This window comes from Synchiropus splendidus, chromosome 5 (genome assembly GCF_027744825.2).
Source record: "Synchiropus splendidus isolate RoL2022-P1 chromosome 5, RoL_Sspl_1.0, whole genome shotgun sequence".
NCBI classification, from domain to species: domain Eukaryota; kingdom Metazoa; phylum Chordata; class Actinopteri; order Syngnathiformes; family Callionymidae; genus Synchiropus; species Synchiropus splendidus.
In genome coordinates, this window is record NC_071338.1 from 29,174,787 (window position 1) to 29,188,292 (window position 13,506).

The window sequence follows — 13,506 nt, forward strand, 5'->3', positions numbered from 1 at the left end:
GGTGTTACTCGTGTCAAATAGCAGATGAGAAGAGAGAGAATGTAGAATATATAAATTTAAATGATTCCACACAAATCTTCCCTCGTAGTTGAAGTTATTTTTACAAATATACCAGTAAACATCAATAAAGAGCTGAAGCCTTTGTTTTGAGGAGACTGTTCCGTGTACGTGACAAGTGAGATCGACCCCAAAAAACTTTATAATGAAAGCCAAACTTGAAAACGTGACAGCTTATAACAGTGACTTGACTTTATCTTTAAATGCAGTTCTGCGGTAACATGGAAGACAGGCACCCGCCCTCCTCCATCTCTGGTTCCAGTTTTACCTGACATTAAATTTAGTGGAGTAGAGTCAGAACCATTGGAGAGACGCAGATCTGGCAGCACCACCGTACTTTCAGAACGCCTCCAAAGTAACGGTACAAATCCAGCCCTGTTTTAGTTCAATAAGGGACGCTTCATTTTCATGTTCAAATCCGGGACAACTCCGTATTTCCAAGGACGGATGGCAACGCTATCTTATACCAGCTTCTCAATGCTGCAGCGTTACAAAGCTGTACAAGATGATTTCAATAGACTGACGTTGTATTGATAAGGGAATGCGCAGCCTCTGAATAAAAACAATTTTTTTTGGAAGCGTAAATGCAGCTTACATGTTTTCCAACAACTCGCTGAGACGATTAATACAGTTTACGTCTGTAAACGCAGGTAAGTAGTCGCCGTGATGGCCTACATTTGTGGTGCTCACAGATGCACGTGGTCAAGCTGCAGACATATGCTACCAAAGGACCAGCTAAAAAGAGCCTTTGGCTGATGGATCATAAACACTGCAGAAGGGAAGGGAAAGTAAAGCGAGAGCTGCTCTCAAAAGAAGTAAATCTGAGCTGTTAAATTAGGACTCGGTGACAAAGGGGCCTATGTTCCTTCTCTTCCACCCCAAGAGGTGAGCCATCTCTGCATTCCCATTCTCGCCCCTGACAAGTCGGAATATCTTTGCTTTCCAGCGCTTGACATTCTGAAATATGTGTGATCATGGTGGAGACTTCCATCTGAGCCGAGCCCAGGTGGAAACAGAAAAAGAGAACGATGACGGATGCAGTAAGAAAGAGGAGGCCATTGAGATTAGTTATCTAAACCCCACGTTGACAGAACTTCCATTGGCAAAAACGTTGAAAGTCAATAGCGCGTGGAGCTGAAAGTCGCTGCTCTGCTTCCTCACAATCCCGCCTTGTTGCCAGCGCGGTGAAAAGAGCTCTTTATTATCGCTCCTCGGGCTTCCCCTGAGTGAAGGCGTTATTAAGAGATTGCGTTTCCAGCATTGCTCTCGCCAACTTGATCCCTGATCATATTAAATCCGATAAGCACATTGGAGAGTTTTGACATTCAAAATTGATCAGTCCATTCAAATGTGAGGCATTTGGTTGCTTTTCAGCAGGTCCTATTGATCCTGTGGAGGCATTCAGGCGCCCACCGTCATTTTAGCATCAGCGCGCTGCTCTCCTCCCTTCCTTTTATAAGCCATAATTAAACACAGAGGCCATTTCCCCTGCCAACAGCCGGCTTCCTATTGGAGGAAGGAGTCCTGCTTAAAGGAACCAAAGCTTTGTCGAAATGTTTGATGAGGAAGCGGAGAAACAAAGAGGACGAGAGTGTTGGCCTTCAAGACTGGAGGACAACTAAGCTGAAATACGGGGTTACAAAAATGGATTTTCCATAGATGCATGCGGGTTATAGGGACAACTATTGATTTAAATTCAAATAAATACATTCAAATAAATCTATTTTAGAAGTTGACTTGAACCTGCTATATCCTAAAATACAGTCTAACAGGTCACACCAAAGGTGTATTCATATTGGAACACGCTTCAAGCAACTGTCACATCAAAGATTGTGGTTGAAAAATCTGAATTCCTGCGACAAATTGTAGCATGTTTACATCGGAGCCCAAATTTTACTCCTAGGCAAAGAAGTGAAATGGAAGAGAAGCTGAGCACAGCGGTTGCAGGAATTCATGACTCACCAAGCTGATGATGCTCCTGAAGAACTTGATGGACGCACCGTCTCATCCAAATCTTTTTTTTTTTTGCTTTCAATACACTTCCACAGCAGATAAAATGCAACCGTTTTGCCTGTCCTGCCATGTTCTGCTTTTATTTTGGTTTTATTTTCTCATGTCTTTCTCTGCTTCCTCCAACCTGGTGAGCTTCTGGTCCCGGAAGATCTCACCGATCATCCAGGTGGTACTTAAACTCAAGCATTATCATGAAATAACGTTAAACCTTAACCTTAAAATAGTGAAGAAGTTGCGTTGAATTACATGTATTTGTGCATAGTTTGATGCAGGTGAGTGTTTAATGTAGCGACATTAAGTTTAATGCAGTTGTGTGGAGCACTTCTGGGCCACCGTACCTACATCTTAACCTACATCACAACCATCCTCTTCATCTCCTCCTTATTGTTTGCCATCCCCTTCTCCTCTACCCCGCGTTTCTCCATCTCCAACATTCTTCACCCATCACTGTCACCTCTCTTCATCTGAGTCTGGCCTCTGCAATTACTCTTTGATAACTTTTCTTTTTTTTCCACCCCATTTCATTGCAGAGCTGTTATTCATAACACACATCCACACCATTTTGAGCCTAAATGGGGGATTAGGTTAATCTCACAGACAAATCCCAGCATGTAAAACCTCCCCTACCTGACAACGAGCGGAAATGAGATCATTTGGTTTTTGGTACAGATTCTTTGACGGTTTCTGGGGCAGCTTCACTCACAGCCTAGTTTCGATAATAGCCCTCATTTCTCTGGTTTATAGCCTACGTGAGAGTTTTAGTGTGCGAGTCACTCAACACCAATGAGCCTCTGTGAAACAAAAAAAATGACAATTTACATTTAAAATCATGAAAGTCCTGCTCTCTAATACACAGTGAGTTAAATGAAGAGTCAATGTGCAATGGATATCGTAGAACTTTTTGAGGCATGAAACTTTTCTGCACCCCTTTAAAGCCTGAATCTTTTTCTTATTTAGTTTTAGTCATCATTTCATAATTTTTTTAAGTAAGACAATACGCTGTGAAGGTATGGTATTACATTTGGGGTATAGTAGATTTGCTTCCCCAACAGGGAAACAAGAGTCACCATCCAGAGACTGGGTTAGAAGCTGATACTTTTCAGCAGTAAATGGCGTTGCAATGGAGAAGAGATTTCATGAATTCCTACTAAAGTCTTTAATTCTGAGCTTTCAGGAGTTTGGAGTTCGCAGGAGAATAAAGAGCAGTGTGTGCTGTATTCCAGGCAGAGTCTCTTCTTGCTTGCTATGGTGACGGAGGAACATATAAGGTACAGGAGGAGCCTCCATGGGACATGTCTGCTGATCTAGATTTAGAGTTAGAGGCAACATGGAATACGTCTGTGGATAAGAGGGAGGTATGAATAACAGTGATGGTGCAGGGAGCTGTTAAAATATTTGGGACCGAGGTGCGGACGACTGACAGTGCTGCTCAGTGATGACTATGGCAGGGTTGTAGTCGAGGCCACCTAAGTCAAGACCAACACCAGTGCATACCAAGACCCAGACTTTGAGGGGGCGAGGCAAGTCCAGACTGAGACCAAAACTGTATACAGAACACAGTATTAGTCCAATGGATGGATGGACACAGACCCCTCACACCTTTCTTGAGCTTGAGAAAAAAAAAGATATACAGTGATACCTCAGTTTTCAAACGTCCCGGAATTTGAACAAATCGGAGTTCGAAGAAAACTTTTAGATTATTTTGCTTCGGATTTCGAACAAAAATCAAGAACTCGAATGCCCCCAAAAAAAGGACGGAAAAAACATAACGCCGCGGACCGATCAGCTGACCCATGACACGCTTTGTTATTGTGTATAACACAGCCTCTGTATGCAGACGTGTCCCGTTAGCTACATTTACTGACTGTTTTTTCTTCATAGTGAGGTGTAAAACCTTTCCTGTCTCCGCACTGGACCGTGGTAGAGTGTCACAGGGGAGGTGCTGGAGCGCTCACTCCAGGGTTTGATGTCCTGTAGTGGGCTGGAGCTGGGACAGGGATGAGGCGAGTCTGGGACAGAGCGTGACTTGGTTTATGACTTTGTCACAGCCAAACTGCACAGAAGCGCACATTCAGAGCTGGACACGCACCGGGCACCTCTTCACTTCTGGAGAGACGTCACTCACTCGGCAACCCCTCCCACATGCAGCGGCCACACACATAGAGGAACAGCCACCTGCAGCAGACACTCGACATTCACTCCTACAAAAGACTATGTTAAGGCTTGGAACGCATTATTTCTTTTTCCATTCATTGTAATGGGAAAAATCGATTCAGTTTTCGAACAATTCGCTTCTCTTACGGCCGTCTGGAACGGATTGTGATTGAGAACCGAGGTACCACTGTATATGAACTTGATTCTAAGTCAAGACCCAGACATTTGATGTGTGGTCTTGAGTCCAGTATTGAGACACAGTCCGGTACTTTCCAGTACTACAATACTCTGGTTCAGAGATGGGAGTGAGACGTGACAGAGTTGAAAATACACAGGTTGTTGTTGTGAGTGACTTCAGGCATGGCCAACGTGCCGTGCTTCATGGAGGGTTCGATTGTTACCGCAAGCAAGCTGCTGCTGAGCGCGGTACGCTTCCTTGAAACAGCACGGTTGGACATGCTGACAAGATTGATGGTACTTAAAGTTCAGAAACTGTCAGACGAACAACCCATGATGAACAGTTTGGAGACAAAGGCCAGACTCAGGGAACAGGGACAAGAAACATGTTGGATGAGATGGAGACTCAGAGTAAAAGGGACAACCAATGAGCTTCACAGCTGTGGTAAATGATGGTGATGATGATGAGGATAGGTGCAGGTGGAGGATGAAGACTTGAAATGACGTCTGCAAATTAAGGGCAAAATATTTGTCTACCAACCTTCTTCAAACAGAATGCAAAGAATGGTGACGGGAACTGCACCTTTTCTACTGTATATGTATTAACCATATCTAGGCGCTTGAGACATGGCTATATAAATATGTAACTTTTATTGGGTGTTATTTCCGATGGTCCTGTTACTGTGTCAGACACTGGTACGCCGTGTTTAACAGGTCCCACATATGCCTCATGCTGTAATGTCTGTTATAAAAGCAGTGGCACTAAAGATATACTTAGATTGTCAGTTTGATATTTTGGGAGGAAACATCTCACCTGTGCCTGTGCTGAGCTGTCGTTCAGGGCTTTCCGAAGGCCTTGAGTCAGTCCTCTCCGCAGATTCTGTCTCTGGATGCTGTCAAGTCGGTTCCGTCTCACGTAGATTGAGACAACTGTGGTACCAGCATTCAATAACAGGTTTGTTGAGAAGCAAAGCAGCAAAGGTATAGTCGAGTACAGAAACCTTACCTGTCCTCAGCCACATTCTCTCTGTGATGTTGCATTGTTGCGGGGGAGACTCTGTCGTCGTGGTGAAAGGTGAGATGAAGATGGTGGTTCCAACTCTGGGAGAAATAGTTCTGGGGATATGTGGAGTGAATGTCCGCCTGGTGGTTGTCACTCTCCTGGTGAATGGTGAAGGTTGCGTTGTGGTTGTGGTGGTGGTGGTGGTGGTTCGCGTGGTTTCGGGGGTGGCGCGTAAGAAAGGCATGCCCGTGCTGGGGTTGGTTGTTTTGGTGGTTGGAACTACAGTTGTACCGGTGACCATCACAGAGGTTGTTGTCGTGTCCTCATAAGGGGTCAGAGCGGATACCTGAGATGTCCTCTCAGTGGGCGCTTGAGAAAGAGTTGCTCCTGCCGACAGAGAGGGCGTCAGACTGGGCTCTTTTTCTTTGGGGAGCCTCGGTGGGATCATTCTGGTTGTTCTGGTCGTCGACTCACCTTGCTCAGAAGCTGTGGGGATAAAGAAGGTTGCCATCACTTGCTGTTTGTGTTCAGGATGAGGTGAGGAAGGTGGGCTAGCTGTGACGGATGGGGTTGGATGAGGCGGCGACGTCCCGGTGGAATGGAACAACGATGACGATAAAGACAACAATGACGCTGACGACGATGATGATGATGATGGTGGTGGTGATGATGATGATGACAGGGGACTGTCCGTGCTAAAGGCAGGTTGGACGAATCCAAAGGTGGAGCTGTTTTTGGCATGTGATTTTCTGGCTGAAACCAAATGAGCTGGAGCTGAACTTAACTTTGTAACTCCATCTGTCACTGAGTCTGGATGGGAAGTGATGGATATCAGTTGGAGATTCTGTTCATTTGAAGCGGTGGTGCTCGCTGAAGGAACCTTCAGTGAGGATATTGAATTTGTTGTTGATGGAGACGGCGCTTCAGAAGCAGAGCGCTTCATCTCTAGCAAATTGCTAAATGTTGATAGAAGTGGAGCAGAAGATGTCATCTCCTGTTCTGCTGCCGGTCCGTTTGGCAGTGTACCGGCAGAATACAATTCCGTGTGAGTGCCGCTGAGCCGGTTCATTGACTCTGATGCCAAAATACTGCTGTCCGTACCTGAGAGATACAGACGGCCATCTTCACCTGAGACTGTAGACACTAACTTAGAGTTAAAAGTCTGCTTTAGGAACACAGGCGTCGAGTTGTTTTCCAATGAATCAGCTTCTGTAAAGTCAGATAAAGTTTCAGAGGAAGTGACATCACTGAGAAACAACACCGAGGTTGCTCTGTTCAACACAGCATTAGTGGCAGTAAATGCAGACAGAACGTCTGACTCAGCAACATTGAGTTGGTTTGGAACCGTAGCTCTGAAATCTGTCTTGCTTCCGTCCGACTGGTTTTTAATACCATTTAAATCCAAAGTTATGTCGGGTCGCTGACTGGCAGAAGCAGATGGAGACAAATCAAACCATTGCGGTTCAGATTCTGATGTGTCCTGAAAAGCGCTCGGCTCTAAACTGCCGGCTGAAAGCGTAGAAAAGTTGAGCAGATATCTATTCACTGAGCCACCTTGCTGTTCAGTGGCTGATGATGTTGTCGAATGCGTATCAGAAGACGCTGAAACCGCAGCTTTGATGTCTCCTGAAGTTGATAAATAAGCAATAGATAGCGTTGATAATCCCTTTAATGCAGGCATTAGAGTGTTTGACAGTGTATCAGATTGAGCAGCATCTGCCTGAGCAATGCTCGGCTGGTCTGCATTGCCAGTGGTTGTGTTTGTTTCTGCTCGGTATTGATAGTGATCTGAACCTAAATTGAGAACGTCAGAAATGAAACCAGCTGTGGACAACTGTCCAGGGAGTGATGTACTTGTAGTGAGCACAGATGTGTCCAGAAATGGATCCACAGTGTTGGGCCATGTTGATAGATTTACAGCCTTTGCTGAGGCCGGAGGAATTGGCAATTCTCTCTGCGAGATGACATCAGTTGGGGCATGTGACAGACTGCTCGTGTCTGATAATGGCAGGCGTGACGTCAAGGCCAACGTGGTGTGCTTCAGTCCATCAGTGGAACCAAACTGAGTCGGAGACGTTTCTTGCTCAAAAGCGGTGGGTACCTTAGTCAACAATGACACTGGTGATGTCAAATATGGTTTAATAGAAGTCGGGACTGAAGTTTTGACATCACTGTTGGCGTGTGTTGGGAAGTGTGTAACAGAAGATGATGTCGCAGAGATTTCAGCCGTATTAGAGGACAATGTCTTATCAGCTGCCTGTTGTATTGTTGATAGAGAGTTGAAATGGAGTTGAGCGCTAGAAACCAATGGACTTTTATCATTCAGAGATCCGCCCACTACTGAAGGAGTCGATGAAGATGTCGGCATTGGCACATCAACCTCCGGCGTTGAGGTTGACTTCAGTGATGTGACCTCTGTGGGCGCCTGGTTAGTTGACTGTTCATCTCCTAAATCCAACTCTGGTGTCATAACATCTGTCCGAGTGGTGTCTGATATCGTGTCAGATTCAGCTCTCCGTCTTAAATTCCCATCCACAGTGACTTTTGATTCCCTTGAATTAGCTATAGCCAGATTAGGCAGCTGACCATCCTTAAGCGTCAGATCTTCATACACTGGTCCATCTGCTTGAAAATTGGAATTTGTCGTATGAAAGCCAGCAGACTGTTTTTGTAATGCAAAGACACTGCTTTGAAAAGAGTCAGGCTTACTAGCGTTCCACTTTGTATATGGTGCCATTAGCTCGGTGCCAACGCTGTAAATAGCACTTAATCTCTCAGCGCCTTTTTGCTCAGCTGCAGCAGAGGAAATAGTGGTGGGCATAATTGCACGGCTGTCTGAGAAAAAACGTGATTTACCACTGCTGGAGATTGGTGCGAGAGAGGGAGGAAAATAGCGTGTCTTCTGTGCGATTTCTGGCCGAGATGAATACAATGGCTCAGAGCCGTCCAGATGTGTGGCGCCGTTTTTACGAGGCCAGCCTTTAAGAATTTCTGCCTCGACTTCAAAAGTTACAGCAGGAGCCACTTTGCTTGATGTAGTTGCTCTTCCATGTGATTTGAAAACCCCCTCTGCAGCGAGAAAGGATGGGTCAGACAAATCCCGTTTGTCAAACAAAGCTGCTGGTGTGGAAGACGATCCCTGGTGGGTGAATGAGAAGGAGACAGAGGTGCTTGATAAAAGTGGTGTTTCAACACTCCCTGTCTGGTCACTCACTCTTTCTGCGGGTGAAGGCGCAGTTTGTTTTTTAAGTGGCATTTGATTCAGGGGATGAACTTTATGCCTGAATGGAGCTGAAAATGTTGGAAAAGATTGTAGCAGAGGGGTCATTGTGGTTGGGTATGGATGAGTAACCTCGAGAGGAACCACACTGATCAAGGTGTCAGAGCTGAGAACCAAGGTGTCTGGGTTTAAGTTAGTGTCAAATGTTTCTTGTTCTTCGCCGTGTTGCTTTTGAGCTCTGCCTGCAGATGTGACTTCATCACCAGTGGAGGCAGTGTGTGCGGCGGACACGGTTGATCCGTGTCTGGTTATGAAACCAAGCATGGAATTGGTGTGGGACCCGGAGCCGTGCCACGTCAGAGAGGGGAAGATATTGGGGTGAGCTTCGGAGGAAATAGATTTGAGCTCCGCTCCTGCCATCTTCCTCCGGCTGTAATTTATATCAGTGTCAGGAGCAGAGGGGCCGCGGTGACCCGCTGCCACCGGTAAATCACCAGGATTAGTTGCCAGGTCCGAGAACACTGTTCCGGAGTCGATTGTAGTGGCAGAGAGAGATGCATCACCTATCCGCCTCAGAGGAGTAGCAGTGAACGGCGTGGGTGCAGTGGAGCTTCCAGCGTGTGAACGCAGAGACGGTTTAATGGCGTTTTCATGAAATGACGTGAGGCTGCTTTCCGAGGTTTTATTTCCCGTGTATGTGGTTGGATGCAGCATCTGCTCTGAGCCATGACCAGAAGCGGAAGAGCTTTTAGGACTGGCTGGCTTGGGATTTCTCCGCTCTCCAGTCTGTCTTTGAGCAGCTTGACTTCCGTGATTAAAGGGGAATGAGGTGCTTGAAGCACCATTATGGCCTAAACCTTGAGTTGGAGTGTCTCTAAATGAAAACGTCGACGCGACTTGATATTTGATGTTTTTCCTTCTGATTAAGAGACCTGGTGAATAGGTGCCATCACCTCTGTCGTACGCCACGTTCTCCAAGTGTGATGTGGATTTATTCACCTCCTCATGACTGGTTTCACTTGAAAGACCTTCAAGTTGAAAAGCCGACGATGGTACGTTCAATACGCTTTGTGTTGCCTTCAAATGTTTTGTTGGATTCAAAGCTGTCAGGGCAGTGTTTGTCACCGGTTCTGCGGTTCCATGAAAACCCAGAAATGCGTCATGTGCTTGCATGTTTCTTCCTGCCTGACTATCAGTGTTTTTGCCATGAAAAGACAGCACTTTCAGTGGGGAGGATGGAGTAGGTGAAGGCCGTGGAGTTGGCCACATCAATGAAACGCTCATTTTCTCAGACACAGGTGATGTTGCGGTGTGATGTCGTGGCTGACCTGCTCTCCCCGCGAGGCTTCCGGTAGCGCCGGATAACATGGACGTCTGTGAGTCCTGGCTGTAGCTGTGTGAAGGCCATTGGGTGGTAAGAGTGTCACCTCTGGTGATAGTTGGTGAGGTTCTGTTGTCAGTAGGACTCACAGGAGCTTTGATGGTTCCTGCTATGACGGTTAGGACAGACGAAAAGGCAGGCTGGCCGGACAATCCTTCCCGCTCCGATCCTGAGTCACCATCTGAGCGGATGACTGAAAAAGGCACCACGTCTGATGATGACGGGTCAAGCGACGGACGTGCAGTCGTGACCGTGGGCGCACTGGGCAAATATGAAGAACCGGACGCTTCATCGGTGCTTTTCTCTGTCAAGTAAAAGAGAGAAGAGGATTTTCATTCTTTTGATCGGATATCTGATGCTTCTCACGACACAATAACAATACATCATTGAAATGAACCAGTTGAATGACTGGGAAAGCGTGATGGTGTTTGTCCTGTTCAGCAGAACCTGAGGAAACCTGCGTAATACACAGCAAACAGCCATGACATTATGACCTGCCATGCCTTTCTGGCAGGGTTCGCGCAGATGTACACTAAAGGAAAACCGGCTAACTACAGTAGAGCAGTGATTCTTAACCATAGGGGCGGGGCCCATGGCAGGGTCTTGAGCGCCTCCTAGAGGGTAGCTAAAAGTTGTTCTGGGAAAGGATCAAAAAGGTTCAGAACCCCTGCAGTAGAGCAAGGGTTTGGGGCAGTCATTTGAACCATCAGCTGCACCTATTCCCAATAGTAGTCAATTTCTTCCTGTGAGACCAATAAAATATCTATCTATAAATCAGTAGCCAAATATTTACAAAAAAACACAGACTGTTTTAAAATAATGTATCATGCCACTGTGTTGTAGATAAGCTGGACTAGGATGCTGTGAAGAACCGACCACATGGAAATATTCCATGAGGGAAAAAGCCAGAGACCTTAATGCCGGGAAGAATGGGAACCGTTTATGTTTGAACTAAGCTGCTAAATATGGTCTGGCAAATGTCCTCCTTCTTTTCCCGGCTGTGCTGGGGAGTTGATGTTGGGGGTGACCTCACAAACAGGTCGGAAAAGAAGTGCTGCCTTTGGCGAGCTGAGATCGTTCAGACACATCGAAGAGGAAGACAGTCATGGACTAGTCCAGGGGTTGCTAACCAGTCGGAGGCTAAGAGCCCCATTGTTTTATGGTGTTGCTGAAAAGAGCCACATGCTACAAACATGTCAGGCTGCGAGGCTTCACCTGAACAGCTGGTCACGTGACTTAGAGCGGTTAAAGCACATCCCTGTGTGTCACAAGGTTGCTGCTTCGCGTCCGGCGTATGTCTCTTGTGCATATATTTTTTAAATTCATACATTTTAACATGATCCTCCTTGAACTATCAAGTGATGTTGACAGAAATGTATGCGCCATTTATTTTGCTTATATGTATTTTTACGTGTCTTGTCGCAACAGCACGTTTGGCGAGGTTTATGTTTACATTTCAAAGCTAAACGCAAGTCAAACATTTTCCTGGAATAGCTCTTACTTTTTCCTGTATCACCTGAGTAGCAACTCAACCAAAATCGCAGCCAGTTTGGCGGCTCATTTGGTGAAGAGCTGCATGAAACTGGGGAACGAGCTGCATGCGGCGGCTTGGCCTCTTCATCCCCCTATTGACTCAAAACTGCCAGTTGAAACTAAATGACTAGTTTTTCAACGATTGACTACGAATGCTGGCTCCATCATGGACTGCCGGACTGATCAGATGAACTGGACCAAGCAGACCATCTGTTTTCTGAGAACACACTTGTTAGAATAAAACATATTTTCTCTTCACTCCATTAAGAGAAAATATGTCGCTCCAATGTCTGTCACTCAGTGGATCATTAGGATGCAGGAGGGACTTGGTCGATGAGGAGTTCCCCTCTTCTCATTCACCACACATCACCATCACATCCATATAGAGCTCCTTGTTCGTGAAGCTTCAGCAGTCATGTCACATCTCACGCCTCCGCTGCATGCTTCCCCTTGAAGTGGCGCCTGATGGCAGTTATGTTAAAGTCATTCTGCCTTAGAAAGTCATGCTCTGGGATCAAAGTGATGCTTTTTAACATACATATTGTACCATAACAACAAACACTTCTATATCAAACAAGTCACATTTCTAAATGTACATCAGGTCCCACTAAACCACATTACGTTTCTTTTCATTCATCAATATTCACCACCAATATTGCACTACGTCATCAAAAAAAAAAAGGGTCTGCCTTGTTTATAAATGTGGGTTTAGGATTCACTGTTCACAACTGTTGCATTTAACAGGGTCCACCATGGATGACTCACTTGTATTCGCAGTATTCAGACCGGAGCCAGTCGCAGACACTAACATGGTTTGCAGCGCTAAAGCAGCCACCAGCATGGCTCACTTCCAACTTCAGACCGGCGCTGAAGAGAAACAAAGCGCTTTATGTGGCTCCCCAAAAAGCAATATTTGAAATTACACCTCCTCAATTCCAAAATGTTTGTTTTCGATGTAGCTCCTTGATGGAGATCAAAGGTTCACAGATCAAAGGTTTGGTTGGAAACTAAGCCTCGACTAGTGGCCTGATCAAGAATTCATGGGAATATCTGAAAGATTTAGAAACTGAGCAATTCAAGAAACACCTTAGAGCTTGAAAATGAAGGGCTTCCAGTTCGCTTCACATGCATTCCACCTCCATTCCAAAGGGCTCTTAAGGTAGAAGGAAAGCCTGTGAACTTCATCGGCGCAGAGGTCTTTGTCTTTCTGTATTTCCCATCAGGGGTCACCACAACACTCCAGCTGGAACGTAAAAAGAGCAAACCTGACGTGTTTCTTCAGCCTCCCCACCTTCTCTAACACAACTGAGCAGAGGTGAGAACATTGACGTTTGCTCCGAAGGACAGAGAGTGCAGATAAAAGACAAATGGTTTCTTGAGAAAAAAAATATCGACGACTTTCTGGCAGGAGGAGTGTAATTAGCAAGAGAAGAATATCGATGGTATTGAATGTCGGGTCATTTTGTAAGGAAATTGCGATGAAAGATGTGCGGAGCAGAAGTCTGCGGGTCATTTAACAGAGGTAATTCATCTTCTTGATTCTTTACACACCTTTTTCCTTGGATATGCCGCGACCACGTGTCTGACGTAATGATTTGTGTTCCTTCAGAATATTGGTGGCGAAAACAGTCCATCTGAGACGAGAGCTTTACAAGATGGCTGCTGAATGGCCATGTGCGTGTCACTGACCGCGGTCGTCGCAGACAAGCGTTTCCTAACACGGAAGTCAGCTCTATCTTTGCCTGACCAGGACATGAACACTGGCCTGCCAAGGCTCCCGCTGCTCCACTCACACTTCACACTGGTTTCTATTTTACTTTCAGCTGTTTTGTTGTGCCAAATTCAGTAAACAGGAGAGTGAAATCCATTTGTGCTCGTAGAAACGCTGGGAGCGGAGCAACAAATTTGAACCCTATGTTCACGTAGAAACGCCTGAAATGTTTTTGAATATTGGTAGGATTTAGGCGT

General features: G+C 45.8%; 1 protein-coding gene across 2 annotated transcripts in view; it reads right to left on the reverse strand.

Annotated features, from left to right (window-relative positions):
* The window catches only part of kiaa1549lb (KIAA1549-like b), a 78,812-nt gene that overhangs the window by 40,897 nt on the left and 24,409 nt on the right, over nucleotides 1-13,506 (reverse strand). Inside the window, exons 2-5 of one of the 2 annotated variants that reach the window (XM_053866351.1) lie at nucleotides 9,953-10,309; nucleotides 5,879-5,890; nucleotides 5,408-5,791; nucleotides 5,216-5,331 (exon numbers count right to left, since the gene is read on the reverse strand). In XM_053866351.1, the coding sequence (XP_053722326.1) occupies nucleotides 5,216-5,331; nucleotides 5,408-5,791; nucleotides 5,879-5,890; nucleotides 9,953-10,309 (869 nt within the window). Of the gene's footprint in view, nucleotides 1-5,215; nucleotides 5,332-5,407; nucleotides 5,891-9,952; nucleotides 10,310-13,506 lie in introns of both variants that reach the window. The other variant, XM_053866350.1, reaches the window with a different exon arrangement.